The sequence below is a fragment of the Dromaius novaehollandiae genome, chromosome 1 (assembly GCF_036370855.1).
Source record: "Dromaius novaehollandiae isolate bDroNov1 chromosome 1, bDroNov1.hap1, whole genome shotgun sequence".
In the NCBI taxonomy this organism is placed as follows: Eukaryota; Metazoa; Chordata; class Aves; order Casuariiformes; family Dromaiidae; genus Dromaius; species Dromaius novaehollandiae.
Genome location: NC_088098.1, coordinates 153,631,519 through 153,644,364, shown reverse-complemented (window position 1 = coordinate 153,644,364; position 12,846 = coordinate 153,631,519). Strand labels below are relative to the sequence as shown.

Sequence of the window (12,846 nt, the reverse complement as noted above, 5' to 3'; positions counted from 1 at the left end):
GAGAAACTGATAGAAATGTGCATGGAAGAGAGAGAACACCTCGCAATTCTGAAGAATGTGTGCACCTTGGAGACAGGATCATTCTATTGCCTATCAGAGACGAGTAACAGATTGTGTTCAGTCAGGGTTGGTAGAGTTGGGTACAATTTAACATGTACTTTTGCACTGTGCATGTCTTCTGTGAGCATAGTGAGCACAATGTGTGGGAAGCCTCTTGGTCTGAGACGAAGTTAGAGTCAATCACACGTAGAGGATCTCCAGAAACCTCCAGTTTGGTCAGCATTCCTCTTTCTGGTTAATCAGTGTTATTTTCTAAGATTCTGCTGAGTCTACTCTACTATGGACTCTTCCATTGCTTACAGTTCTGTCACCTTCTGGGCAGAAGCCAGAGGTGCCAAATATGACAGTGTCCTTAGCTGACTTGTGCTGCTCACTGGATTAATGCAATAAAATAAAATTCGTTGGGGGCTACAGTTCCTTGAGGGAAGTCTTGATGTGTCCATCTTTGGGACACTTAAAACTAGGCAGGGTGCAATACTGATAGAAGAAGCAGGAATTACTGTAGCAAGGAAGTATATTAGGTAACTTATGGGTTTTTTGTCTTTAAACTCCCAGTATGAGACTGAGGACTAGTTGCTGGTCAGTTTTATATTCAGTTAGATATTAGAATTTTCTGAAAATTAAGACAGTAAATATTTCTAGTATCAATGATTAATATACCCTCCTCTGCTAATTTAACAATTTTTAAGCTGTAGCTGAAGATCAGACTTGTGGCACGATCCTGGTTCTCCTTTCAGTTATTTCTGTTGCAAATGAGCTGTTGAGGCCTCTGAAGCAGCCATAAAGGGAAGCTTGTGGCTCTTTGCTTTAAGATCCATTTTTAAATAGAAGAGAGGAGTTAGGAGTCACCTTCAGGAACTGGAGCTATTAGAGAAGATATTCCAATCTGTGGTAATACAGTGAGTTCTGGGAAAAGAAGGGACTAGGCAAAAGGAATTAGTAAGATTCCTTCTGTTCTCAAAAATTGCATATATAATAGTTTCTTTATGTAGCAGCAGTTGTTTATGATTATTTCAGTTGTTCACCATTATCACGTAGATTGTTTCCAGTCATAGAAAATAATTTTGTCATGAAGAATTTGCAGTTGAAAACTAATTTGGTATTTCACAAACTCTTTGGACTGACACACCATTGTTAGCCTTCAGAATGTCTCCCAAACTCAGATATCTTTCTTGAGAGCTCTTCATTGGAAAGTTCATGCACTCTACTTTTTCATAGGTTGCTTATAGTGATGTTAGTTTTGGAACCACTGGTTCTAAAGTTAGATTTTTTTTTTTTTCAAATTTCATGTTTTGTTTTAGTGTCATCTTTTTCTTGAATTAGTTTATGACCGATTCTTCTCTTGATCTCTGGCTTGTATGGCTGTAATAAATCTTAAGATATCTTCTCAGTGTTTCATGGTGCTTTCATTTATGTTGTTCAATACTAGATAGGTCCTCTGCATCTAAATTTGCAAAGGGAGCCCTGTGCACATTTGTAAATTCTGAGGACATCATGTAAGAAGTTCTGCCTGCACAAAGTTCAGCACCTGATCTAATGTTACTGTTTAAGAGATCTAAAGATGTAGGATTAAGGTTGTTTGGTTTTTTTTTTAATTTTAATTGAGTAATCAGAAAATGTTTGGATACATGGTTTCCTCTAATCAATTTATTGAACAGAATACTTACGAAAGAGCAACAGCAAACTCACTTCTTATTGCACCTTTACATGTTCAGTAGGTCTGTTTCTTTCCCCAAATTCAGTGGATCTGTGCTGCTGTACAGTAAATTTCACTAATTCACCCCCAAAGTTGTACTTTTGATAGTTTTCATATGGTGCTTTTATATCAACCTCAGACAAACCTTTATGATCTTGAAGGGTAGCATTTGGTATACATTTTTTGAAAAAAGAGGTACTAATGGAAGCAGGAGAAAGGTATGTTTGGAAACTGTTTTTACATGATGCACTTTTAATGGTTAGATAGTATTGTTCAAAAACATTTTTCAAACTTTTTAAAATATCAGCATGTTTCTCCTTTTATGTATTTTTTGTTATGTACTGGGAGATTCAGTGAGGCAGACTAGAGAAGTTCAATCCTTAGTGGAGCTCAATTGTTTCATTCACCTTTTCTGGTATTCTAGTTCAGTGACTTTTAAGTAGCTTGAATTACTTTTATTTGCTTTTAGTCATTCCTCACATGTTCAGAAGCTTATGAATTGAAGATCAAATAATATTATAAAGTTAAGTCTTCTGGAAAAAGTATCTCAATCTGGGATTTCACAGGTTAAAATTTTCTTAGATATGTTTTTTAGAAGGAGGCAGAAGGAAAATTATCTTAAAGCTCTCCTTTTTACCTTATAAATAACACAATAAGAGCATGTTTCACTTTTTCTGTGTTGGTTTATATTTAAAAGACACAGAAAATAGGAACTCAGAAGTTACCTGTCACCTTGCTAATTTATTTGTGTAATTTGAATCTTTTCTATAGCCTGTATGTGTTTAATTTCTGTAGGTATTGTATGTTTTAGTTTACAGTAGTGGCTGTTTATAGATATGTATCTGTAGTTTTACTGAGTAAATACAGTGTGTGCTGACAACTTAAAATGATAAACGAAATACCAGCTTTTAATAGTTCAGTTACAGTAGGGATCTTAAGATATCACTTATTTTAGTGATTATATTTGCTTGACTGAATATCACTCAGTGGAGATTTTTTATGGCTGCTTAGAATTAGTGGGGGGAAAAAGTGGGCCAATCTTTGCTAAACATTCTGTACTTTGAAGTCATTCTCAGGTTGATAGTGGACAACTTGATTTAGAGGTTGACAATGGTCCATATACCCGCAAAATGTTGTCAGCTACTTGTGTTGTGTTGCATTACTCTACATTTGCTATGTGTTGCAGTATTGCATTAGCAGTTACACAGACTTATTTTCAAATAAAATTGTGGGCTGCTGTAGCCTTTTAATACGCTGATGAGGAGATTAGTGAGGCAAATGACTTAGGGATGAATCTTGTTTAATGTTATTTGTTGACTTCTACTGTGGTTCAGATGCTGTTGAACAAACTGCTATAAAGATTTGGTTGGAAAAACAACAGTCTACTAAGATCAAATCCAGGATAGTAAGCATCAGGAGCTAGTTGTGGAAATGGCTGCTGCTTGTTTGTTTACATGATTATTTAGTCCAGGAGGACACAACTGATGATATATATATATTTTTTTCTTTCTGATTGGTTCATCTGGTAAAGTGGCAAGCCAGTGATTTGAGTATGAGATTCCTAAGGTGAATATGACCAAAGTTGCTTCCTTCCTATAACTTTGCAGTTAGTTTTGGGGAATGCCAACTTTGAAGTATGCAAGGATCATGTCAGCTGGAGTTCAATTATTGCGAAAGACTGGTATTTGTAAGAAACAATGGAGTATAATGGGTTTAACTCCTATAATATTTGTTAATCTCTGTGGCTACTTAAACTGGACCACTATTTGACTCATCTTCAAAGTGAGTTTTTCATGTGGTCTTTGCTGAATTCTAGGTGTGTTACTCTTCTTAGAAAAATAACCAAAAAAGCTAATGGTCTTGATGTACTCAACAAGATCGTAAGTGTCATTTTGTATATACTCAGTGTCTGAGATACATGCATTAGCAGCAGAGCTATATGCAGAGCAAAGCTTGACAGTGCTTAACTGAGGTACTACTCTACATTTAGTTTTTATCTTCACAATTTTCTGTGTGATCCAGATCTTTTAATGTCTAGTGTTTTGACTTTGTCTTGCTAGCTAAGGTGCTAATAATTCAATTTACTTTCTGGGAAGCTTATTTCTATGGTATAGCTCATTGCAGAGTGCTTGACAAACCCATTAAGCTTCACGATGCTGCTGTGAACTGAGGATGATCCCTGTTTTGCAAATAGGCAACGGAAACACAGACAGTAAAATAATGCATCTGAGAATTTTGCAAAATCGGACTCCTGTAACCTGACTTTAGAAGTTCTCTTATGTTACCTTATACAGTAGGGCATAGTTCTCGCTACTTCATTTGCAAAGTGCAGTTCAAATATTTTAAATTTAAGACCTTCCTTTCCCTTACTGCAGTCCTCAACCTTACTCCTTAATTGCCTTTTAATTTCTGTGAAAAATGAATTGAGTGTCCCATAAAAACAGTCTCCTGCATTTACATGATGATTCATTCCCAGAGCATGTTTGCTCTGGTCCCTGAATGAGATGAGAGTCCAATGGAAAAAATAGTTTGTGATCATCTTGTTACAGATGGCATCATGTGTATGGATAGGTGTGGAAGAAAAAATTAGGGTCGTTTAAGCAGCCTTATTTCTAATGCTTACAAGCCATTCTCTACTTTGTAGCCATGCTAATTTTCCGTTTATTTCTTTGTCGTGTCTTGATATGAAAATGAGGCAAACCAAAAAGAATACATTGTCAGTGAAGTGGCACATAATTAAATTGCATGTGATAGGCCCTTTACATTTATTTCCTTTTCTTAAAAGGTAAAATTGTAGGAATTGTTATTCTCTATGGATCAAGTTAAGGTGCAGCTTGCATGGGATGTGTGCATTTTTGCCAGCTGGCTTTGCGAATGCCTGCAGACAGCAGAGGCATCTTCCTTCCTTGACAGGCTCTGGGAAGGAATGTGCTCTAGTGTAAATATGTTTCCTTTCCAATTTCCCCGTTTCCTGGTTCTGTCTTTACTACTCCTTACCTGATTAATCTTCTCAACCTGGTGCCATCTTATTCACCTTGTCAGTCCTAGTTTAATTTAGAACAGATTGTATTCTTCTTCCCAGTTCCCATGTTCTGCCCATCTCCATACAGGATCTGATCTCCCTGTCCAAATAAAGCTCTCTGAAGTTCCCATCAGTTCTTTTTCCTCTGCTTCAGTTACTTTGAGTTTCTCTGCCTCGACTCCTCATCTGTCATCTTCCATCTGATTTTTCTGGCTCATTCCAGAGCTGATTTCTTTCCCAGCCAGTCTCAATCTTCCCTGCTTGTTTTTCCGTCTGTCCCTTTCTGACTCCCATTTGTTAAGCAGTGTTATGTATTTGGCACCCAGTTTTCTTGTTTTGTTGTCAATCCCAGTCCTGTGTCTCATTCTAGTGGGTTTAATCTGCTATTAACAACTGAACATTTCTATTCAGTTAAATACCTTTTGGCAAATACCTGTGTTTCTTCCAACTTTTTTTTTCTTCTTCCTCAAGCTCTTTCTCATTTAATTAAAATGAGCTCTTTACCTAGGTGCTATATAGAAAAGGTATTTCTGTGGCAAAAAAGCAGTCTTCTGTTCTCCATATTTACTTATCTCAGAGAAGTATGGAGATCTTCCTCCCTGCTTAAACCTGATAGATGTAGCACATGTACTTGTTAAATCTGGTTTTAGCCAAACTTCTACACTTGGTCACACTTTCATGTGTTCCTTGTCTGCGAATCCAATTTCAGCTTACATCTTTTCTGTTTAATTTAAAGATTTAGTGAATAATTCTATGCCAGTTTTTATTAAGAAATTGAGCTCAAAGTCTAGAAAGCTGAGGAAGAAATGATACTTTTCTTGTAAGGGTGTTAAGTTTCTAGTGCATAACTACAAAGGTTACAGAAATTAGCTTGTTAGCAAGATAATAAATTATTCTGTGACAGTCTGCATTAAGGGATCATTTTTTTTAATGTAAGTGAAATTCTCTGTATTTTTAGTAAAGTTTGTTTCAGATTAACTTTAATACCAGCAAAAAGCTATTTCCTAGTTGACTGTCAGGCTGAGACCACTTGTAGTTTTTCAGCTTTTGCTTGAAAACAAAACAAAAACAGACTTCCCAGTCCTTATGACTGCTGGTAATCTCATAGGAGGCCAAAGCTAACTTAGTGGAATTTTTGATAGTTTAGCCTGTCAGTCAATTTCTTTTCCCTAGGACTGCTGAAGAATCTGATGAGACAGAGCCTAAGTGGTGGGTTGGGGTAATGACTCCAGCATGGGTTCTGCAGCTACAGTTCTCAAATTTACTAATTTGTCCAAAGGTTTTTAACCTTCTCTTTCTGATCTATGGAAGGAAGATCAAAGTTTATTTTCAGACCTTAAGTTACTATAGGGTTAGTTGTTAGTTGTTGCTGTATTGAGTGTCAAAAGCTTTTTCTTTTTTGTTTTTTTAATCGTTGTTCATTTTGTTGAAATGCAGAAGGGACAAAGGGTGAAAAGATGTCTTCTTTTCCTGTATCTGTTGTTATCCATTTAGAAGACTAGGGTTATTTTATATAGCCATACAGAAGCGTACGTAGCCAACATGTCTCTTTGAAGGGAAAGCAGCTCTAAATTGTGAAGTTGCAGTGAGTTAATAAAGCTGAATCAGATGTTCAAAATCAAATGTTAAGGACATCATATTATTTGAAACAACCTTGACATTAGCATCAAAGGAAGTAATGCATGTTGAAATTGAGGATCATGAGAAGATCATCAGGAAAGGGAGAATACGAAGAAATTACATTATCAGTTGCAAAAATCAGAATACCTTGATACAAGTTGATAGATAAGGCCTGAAAACTAAGTGTGTTTTCCCAGCATAGAACAGAATTTTCTTCAAGTTTAAAACCTTCTTGTGGAAAGGTTATTTTTTCATTGGGGGGAAAAAAACAAATACTTTGTTGTTTTGTTCAGTGTGAATCTGTGACTATGTGATTATATCTAACCGGAGCTATGGTCACGTTTCCCTGTAGGTTCTGTTTTCTTTCTTTTGAGCACTGCATTGTGCTAGATGCATCATAGAGGAGTAATCCTGGTCTCTCCTCCAAAATGACATGCCTTGAAAAGTATTGGAAATTACTTTGAAATATATACTAAGGGATTTTCCTAGTAGCTCCATTTTAGAACAAAGATACCAGAATTTCATATGGGTTGGAAGTTCTGCTTTTCAGTTCTCTAGCCAAAAAGACTTTCAAAACACTGTATCCCTGCCTTAAAGCTTGCACGTAACTTTGAAGAGACTCCACTAGTGACAAATTTTCATAACCTTAGAATCAAATAAAGTTCCCAAAAGTGTCAAGATACTGGGGCTGGAGTAACGATTTTCAACAGAAATTAATTTTCTTTAAGAATAATAGCAGCGGGAGGTGCTGTTTTCTATGAGATTTCATGGTATTCTTCTCAAGTAGTTTTCCTGGAGTTTTTTGTAGGCATGCTCTCTCATGAATGAGTTGAATTTTTAACTGCCAGAACTGAGCCTTCTAGCAAGACACTGGTATGAATGGTGGTAGACCTGCAGTCTTCATGAGTTTCCCAGTTTCTGAGAAGGTTGTTCTTATTGTTCAATTATTGTTGTTCTCTGATTTTTTTTTCTTTTTTTTCCTGGGTTGCATTCTATTGTTGATTGAAATGCAGTATTTTTCCTGAATGTTCTCTGTTTTTTCTGTGGCTTACATAATTCCAGCCACACAAAAGGGTGGATTGGGGCATGCAGCACTAACCTGACCCTTTGTAGTACTGGAATAGATTCTTTGTGTTTCAAGAGTTGTATGTTGTTTTGGGTAATTCTATTCACTGTAAATTATGAAGAAGAAAAACTAAAGCTCATCAGATGATGTGGTATTACAATTGTCGCAGTTGCTCAAGTACTGAAAGGTAGAATAATTTTTTAGAAATGGTTTTACTGGAGACCATCCTAGTTAAGAAAAAAATTGTTAAATAGGAAGGGGCCTATAAAAATTGATTACTGAATTATCTAATTTGCTAATAACTGAATTAATTACTGAAATATCTGTTTCAGTAATTACTTGCATTTGATACTTATCTGAACTTGCAGAATAATGCTCACAGCTTCAATATTTGTGTTTGGATTATCACTGTAACTGACATGTGAACTCAGTGCACATTAGCTTTTGCCTGTTAAAATGATGCATGGATTTAATAAATCAAAATTGTTAAATTCCTGTGGTTTGAAATGAAAGACATATTATAGAATAAAACAGCCATTTTCCTGATGGTCCACAAATTGCAAACTCAAGACATTTAATATCTTTTCATTCTTATCAGTATGTTTTTGATTCTTATGGAAAAGAATTGGCAGGAATCTTAAAGTATAAACCTGTTCTTTCTGCTGTTGAATAGAAATTAAAGCATTGCATTTAAAAAATATATGACAATGAAACTGCACTTCCTGTGTGGTTTAACACTCTTATTGTGAAATTGAGGTAGTATAGGTACAATGTAATACTTAGCAAAAAATTATCTTCATGTAATACATTGGGATCCAGTGTTTTGGAATGTCATATTGCCATAGAATGCAGCTCTAATAACACATTTGCATGTGATATTATGTTGCTGAGTGCTTTCTTTGAAAGTATTTGCCAGCTAATAGGGTGGTATAGTCTGCTGTACTTCTGAATTTTGTGGTAAGTGCAATGAAGAGTTAAGCTTATAAAAGTTCAGATGGCTGGGAATAGTCATTTTTTACACGGACCTTTGAATCTGTACTGTGGGCAAGGTAGAGAGTAAGTAGTGTTTTTATACTGCTAAGTTGTATGTACTTGCAGTCTTATTAAAACAGGGCTATTGCATTACTTTGGGGGAAAAATAGCAGAATGGAAGACAGAAATGCTACAAGCTCTTCATTTTACCCATCACTTCCTTTCTCTCCTTGGTTATGCTTGCTCTGTGTCACCAGGTCCTCCTTTCTGCCATGTCTTTACAGGCCACTGCTCTTTATGATTTCTTTAGCAAAGTTTCTCTTCTGTGCACTTCTCAGCCTGCTTTCAATACTCAGCCATCTTCTTTTCTCCTCTCCCCTTTCTTAGGAATTCATTGCTGTCATACACCTGGATCATAACAGCACCATAGCATCTCCTAGTGGCTTTCTTATCTTGCAGAAACTTCACAGGGCAAATTTTAAGCAGGGTTCTTCAGGTTGATTTTTAAGGGGAAAGCCTTGCTGTTGACTAATAGCAGGCCACTTAATTGTCTTTCGAAGATTCCCAGTAGCCTGCAAGTTACCAGCTATGCACAAAATTTAGCTAGGAACTCCAGCTTCCATAATACGACATGCTAAACTATGGTAAGTACAAGTGTTGACTCTCTTGCTGTTCCTCCTAAATGGAAGCAATAAGTGTGTCCTGTGTTCATGATTCTTTTAGTACTGTTTTGTCTGGGAGTACCAAGGAATTAGTGAATTCAATATCTTCTATCTAGAAATTAATAGTAATTTTTTGAGTAACTTCCACTGTGAGCTTTCTTAAGGGATGGTGATTACTTTATATATTTGTATATAATCCTACAGCTTTTTTAAGAGCTTTAAATTCTGATTTTAGAAAGCTAAAAAACTCAAGCTGTTTCTTTTTAATGCTGTTTTTCTGATAAAATTGATTAAAGTTCTTGTCTACCACCAGTACTGTTCTTACTGTAATGTTTAGCTTCTGTAGTAGGTAAATAGTATCTGCATAGATAAAAGTGTAGTCACAGGTGTCAATGGTTCTTGTTAGAAGGCTTTTCAGCTATCTCTTAAAACAACATGTGTGTACTATTAGAGCTTAGATTAGGACACAAAATAGCAATGTAAAAGTGAAAGGATTTTCTCCTTGCTTTTTCAGAATATGGTATCTGAATAAAGATCTATAGATTTAAAAAACTGGCATATTTTGTGCCATAAACAGTGTGGTTTCATAGTGGCAGATTTTTGAGGAAAAGGGAGTGGTAGCAGCAGAGTCTTTTGGTATGATTCATTCCATCTTTAACAACAAAAGGCTGTCAGTATTTGTACATTTAATAAAAGTTACTTTCTTTAATAGGCTGGACTAATTGAAGCCAATGGAGAGCTTAAGGTGTTTATAGACCAAAACCTAAGTCCTGGAAAAGGTAAGAAAAAGATTTTTAGTAAGACTTGTATTTCTTGATTTTGTAATTGTCCATATAGTTACTACTGCTTTTAAACTGTTTTCTTAGTATATTTTTTGTAAAGCTTTCCTTAAATTGTATTTTATGTACTCAGGCAAACAAACTTTAGATTTGCTATGGCTTATAATTGTCTTTAAGCTGAGTGTGAAGTTTAGTGGCGGTTTAATTGTCATCCATATGTGGTTTTCTCATTCGGGTAGCTGTGTTAAAGTATACAGGCAACGGATGGTCTGAAACATCATTTGGATAGGTATGTTTTAGCAATAGGAAAAAATGCAAGAGCTGCAACAGTTTGAAATGTTATGACTATTTATATGATAGTGCATCCACACTAGTACAAGCCTGTCTGAGATAATATTTTCAATATAACTCTTTGCACATAATGCCTGTGCTTGTGCTATAGTGTAATGTAATCAAGCCTATAGGCTTGACATATGCTATAAACTTCAATTTGATAGGCAAGCTCAAAAACTGAAAGTATCTAAACACTTGGGAAATTATGTGCTGCATTTTACAATTAGCATAATTGGGGAAAAAACAGAAGCACACAATGTTCCAGTCACCTGCAGTTCCAGGCAGCTATGTCATATTATCTTTGATTATGCTGTATGTGAAAATTATTATGGGAAAGCTGTTTCTGGAGTGAGACTCTGGAACTATTTTCTGGTTTCCAGTTAAGTATATTTTTGCCAATTTATATGTTTTACTTGTAATCCAGTGTTGTTTTTTAGCTTAATAGGTCTTCTCTACTATGTTTATCTACTATTTTTAAATAAAAGTTGTATATCTTAATGATCTTTGGTTTGTCAGGCCAACCAGCCATTTTTTTCTAGCTTCCTCATGAGATAGGCTCCTTTTCCCCTGGGTTTTCTCTATAGACAGTCTGTGAGACTGTTTGTCCACCTGTTTGATCAACTTTCTTGAACTCAGGTAACCAAAATTGTATATATGATTCCAGGTGAAATGTTAGTCATATTTGTACAAAGGTATTAATAATTCTTCTGTGCAATGTCATGTTTGTGATTCACAGCCATCTTGCAATAGATTTGGTGAAATGGCCATTTTCCTTTGTTGTTGCTTCCAAGTGATGATGATCTGGTTTATGCTTCTGTGTGACAGATGGTGTGTTTTGATGTTTGTACAAGTAGGGTGAAATTTTTTAGGGCAGAGTCATCTTCTGCTTCTTGTCTGATGCTCCCATAAACGTCAGTGTTGACAAAGTTGTTGACTTTATGCACTGTTTGATTACACTGGTGTACTCTAAGATTGACGTATAGTCCAGTTCAGGGGAACTCCGTTAGTGATATTGCTCTACCGTAATATTCCATTTCAGAAGAACTCACTTGAGCATTTCTCTTCACAGTTTGCAGAAGAACTTCTAATTTCTATCATCACCAATTTAACTAGTAATTTTTGTACATAGTATAATATATCAAATATTATATTGGAATCTCAATAGACTGTGACATTCTCTTAAATAAAAATGTACATTGCTTTACAAAAGGAAACTGCCTGACTAATCTGCCATGATCTACCTTTGAAGGAGAAGGCACTATGGCGTGAATGATTGTATTAACACATATTAACTGCAGAAGGGATGCTTATTTGTGTCTGCTGGAAAGAACTTGCCATGCAAACAAGTCAGTAGCTTAATCTTTTTGATACAGCCATAAGTTTCCTTCAGACTGCTATCCATGCTTAGCTGTTCTAAAAGGCAGTGGAAATATGTAATCAAAGAGCGGTCCACATGTATATTTGTCACACCTTCCCCCACCCCACCTCCTGAAACAAAAGCAGAAAATGCAAGTAGAGACTTGATCCTTAACAACTGTACCATTTTACCAACCCCTGTGGGCAGTAAAACTGATTGGTAGGGCAAATATTTATGGAAACATTTCATGCCAATGTGCTTTACACTATGTTTGAGTTAAGTGTCTAAGCCCCTGTTATCATCAATGGAGATCTAGTCAATACAGATGGTGGAGCCTAGACAGTAAGAGTTGGAAAGGTGAATCTTTTATGATTGCATAGTTCTTAAAGCAAAACTGGGAAAAAACAGGGGCCAACTTTCTTTGCTTTTAGAATTCCTAAAATTAATATCAGTGGTTAAATATTTTATTTGAGGCTTGCAACTCCTTTGTTTGAAAATCCAACTTTGTTCTTAATGTATACCATCACAAGTAACACAAGCAAACTAAGCTATCCTTAATTAATCTTTGTGCATCATTGCTTTCAGGAGGGTTTCTAAAGGTAATTGTCAGCAACTAATTCTTAATTCTGAGAAGAAACAGTGACTGTTTCTATTAGCTTGATTGTTTTACATTTCTTGCCTCTAACTTGTCCTTGTTTTGTTTTTTTTTTTTTTTTTGGCAGGCTTTGTAGTCTTAATCAGGATTTAACACAACAAATCTTTTTGTCACTAAATTATTTAGATGTGTATTGGAATTTATTCACTAAAGTGGTATTTGTTTACCACTGTTACTTTTTTTTTTTTTTTTACAATTTTAAGTTTTTTATGTAGTCTTTAAAAGTTATTATTTGAAATATAATTCATATACACAAGATAGTATGTACTTTCTTATTAGTAGTTGTTTACATTAGGTATTATATAAGGAAGTCTAGTGCTGTATTACTAAGTCTGTGAAAGATTTCTTTTAATTTTATGATGAAGAGAATTCAGTCCACATTAATGGATCAGAAATGCAGGGTTAGCTTTCCATAGGGCCATAGAGTATAGCTTTTTTTTTTTTAATAGTTCTTGTTAGGTATTTAATAAGGTAGTTCTTTTGAATTATTTTAATGACGAGAAGAGTAGAAATGCATCTGGTGTACTTCAAGAATGAGTTGAAGGAGGTCAGGAAGAAACCCTTCTGTTCTTCTTCGGGGTCCATCATTGAAAGTTTTTGTTGTTGTTCCCCCCCCACCCCCCC

General features: G+C 35.5%; 1 protein-coding gene across 5 annotated transcripts in view; it reads left to right on the top strand.

The window, feature by feature from the left end:
* TFDP1 (transcription factor Dp-1) overlaps window positions 1-12,846 on the top strand; it is a 46,877-nt gene that overhangs the window by 4,974 nt on the left and 29,057 nt on the right. For all 5 annotated transcript variants that reach the window (XM_064503662.1, XM_064503675.1, XM_064503659.1 and 2 more), the window contains exon 3: window positions 9,811-9,877. In XM_064503662.1, coding sequence (XP_064359732.1) covers window positions 9,811-9,877 — 67 coding nt within the window. The remainder of the gene's footprint in view (window positions 1-9,810; window positions 9,878-12,846) is intronic.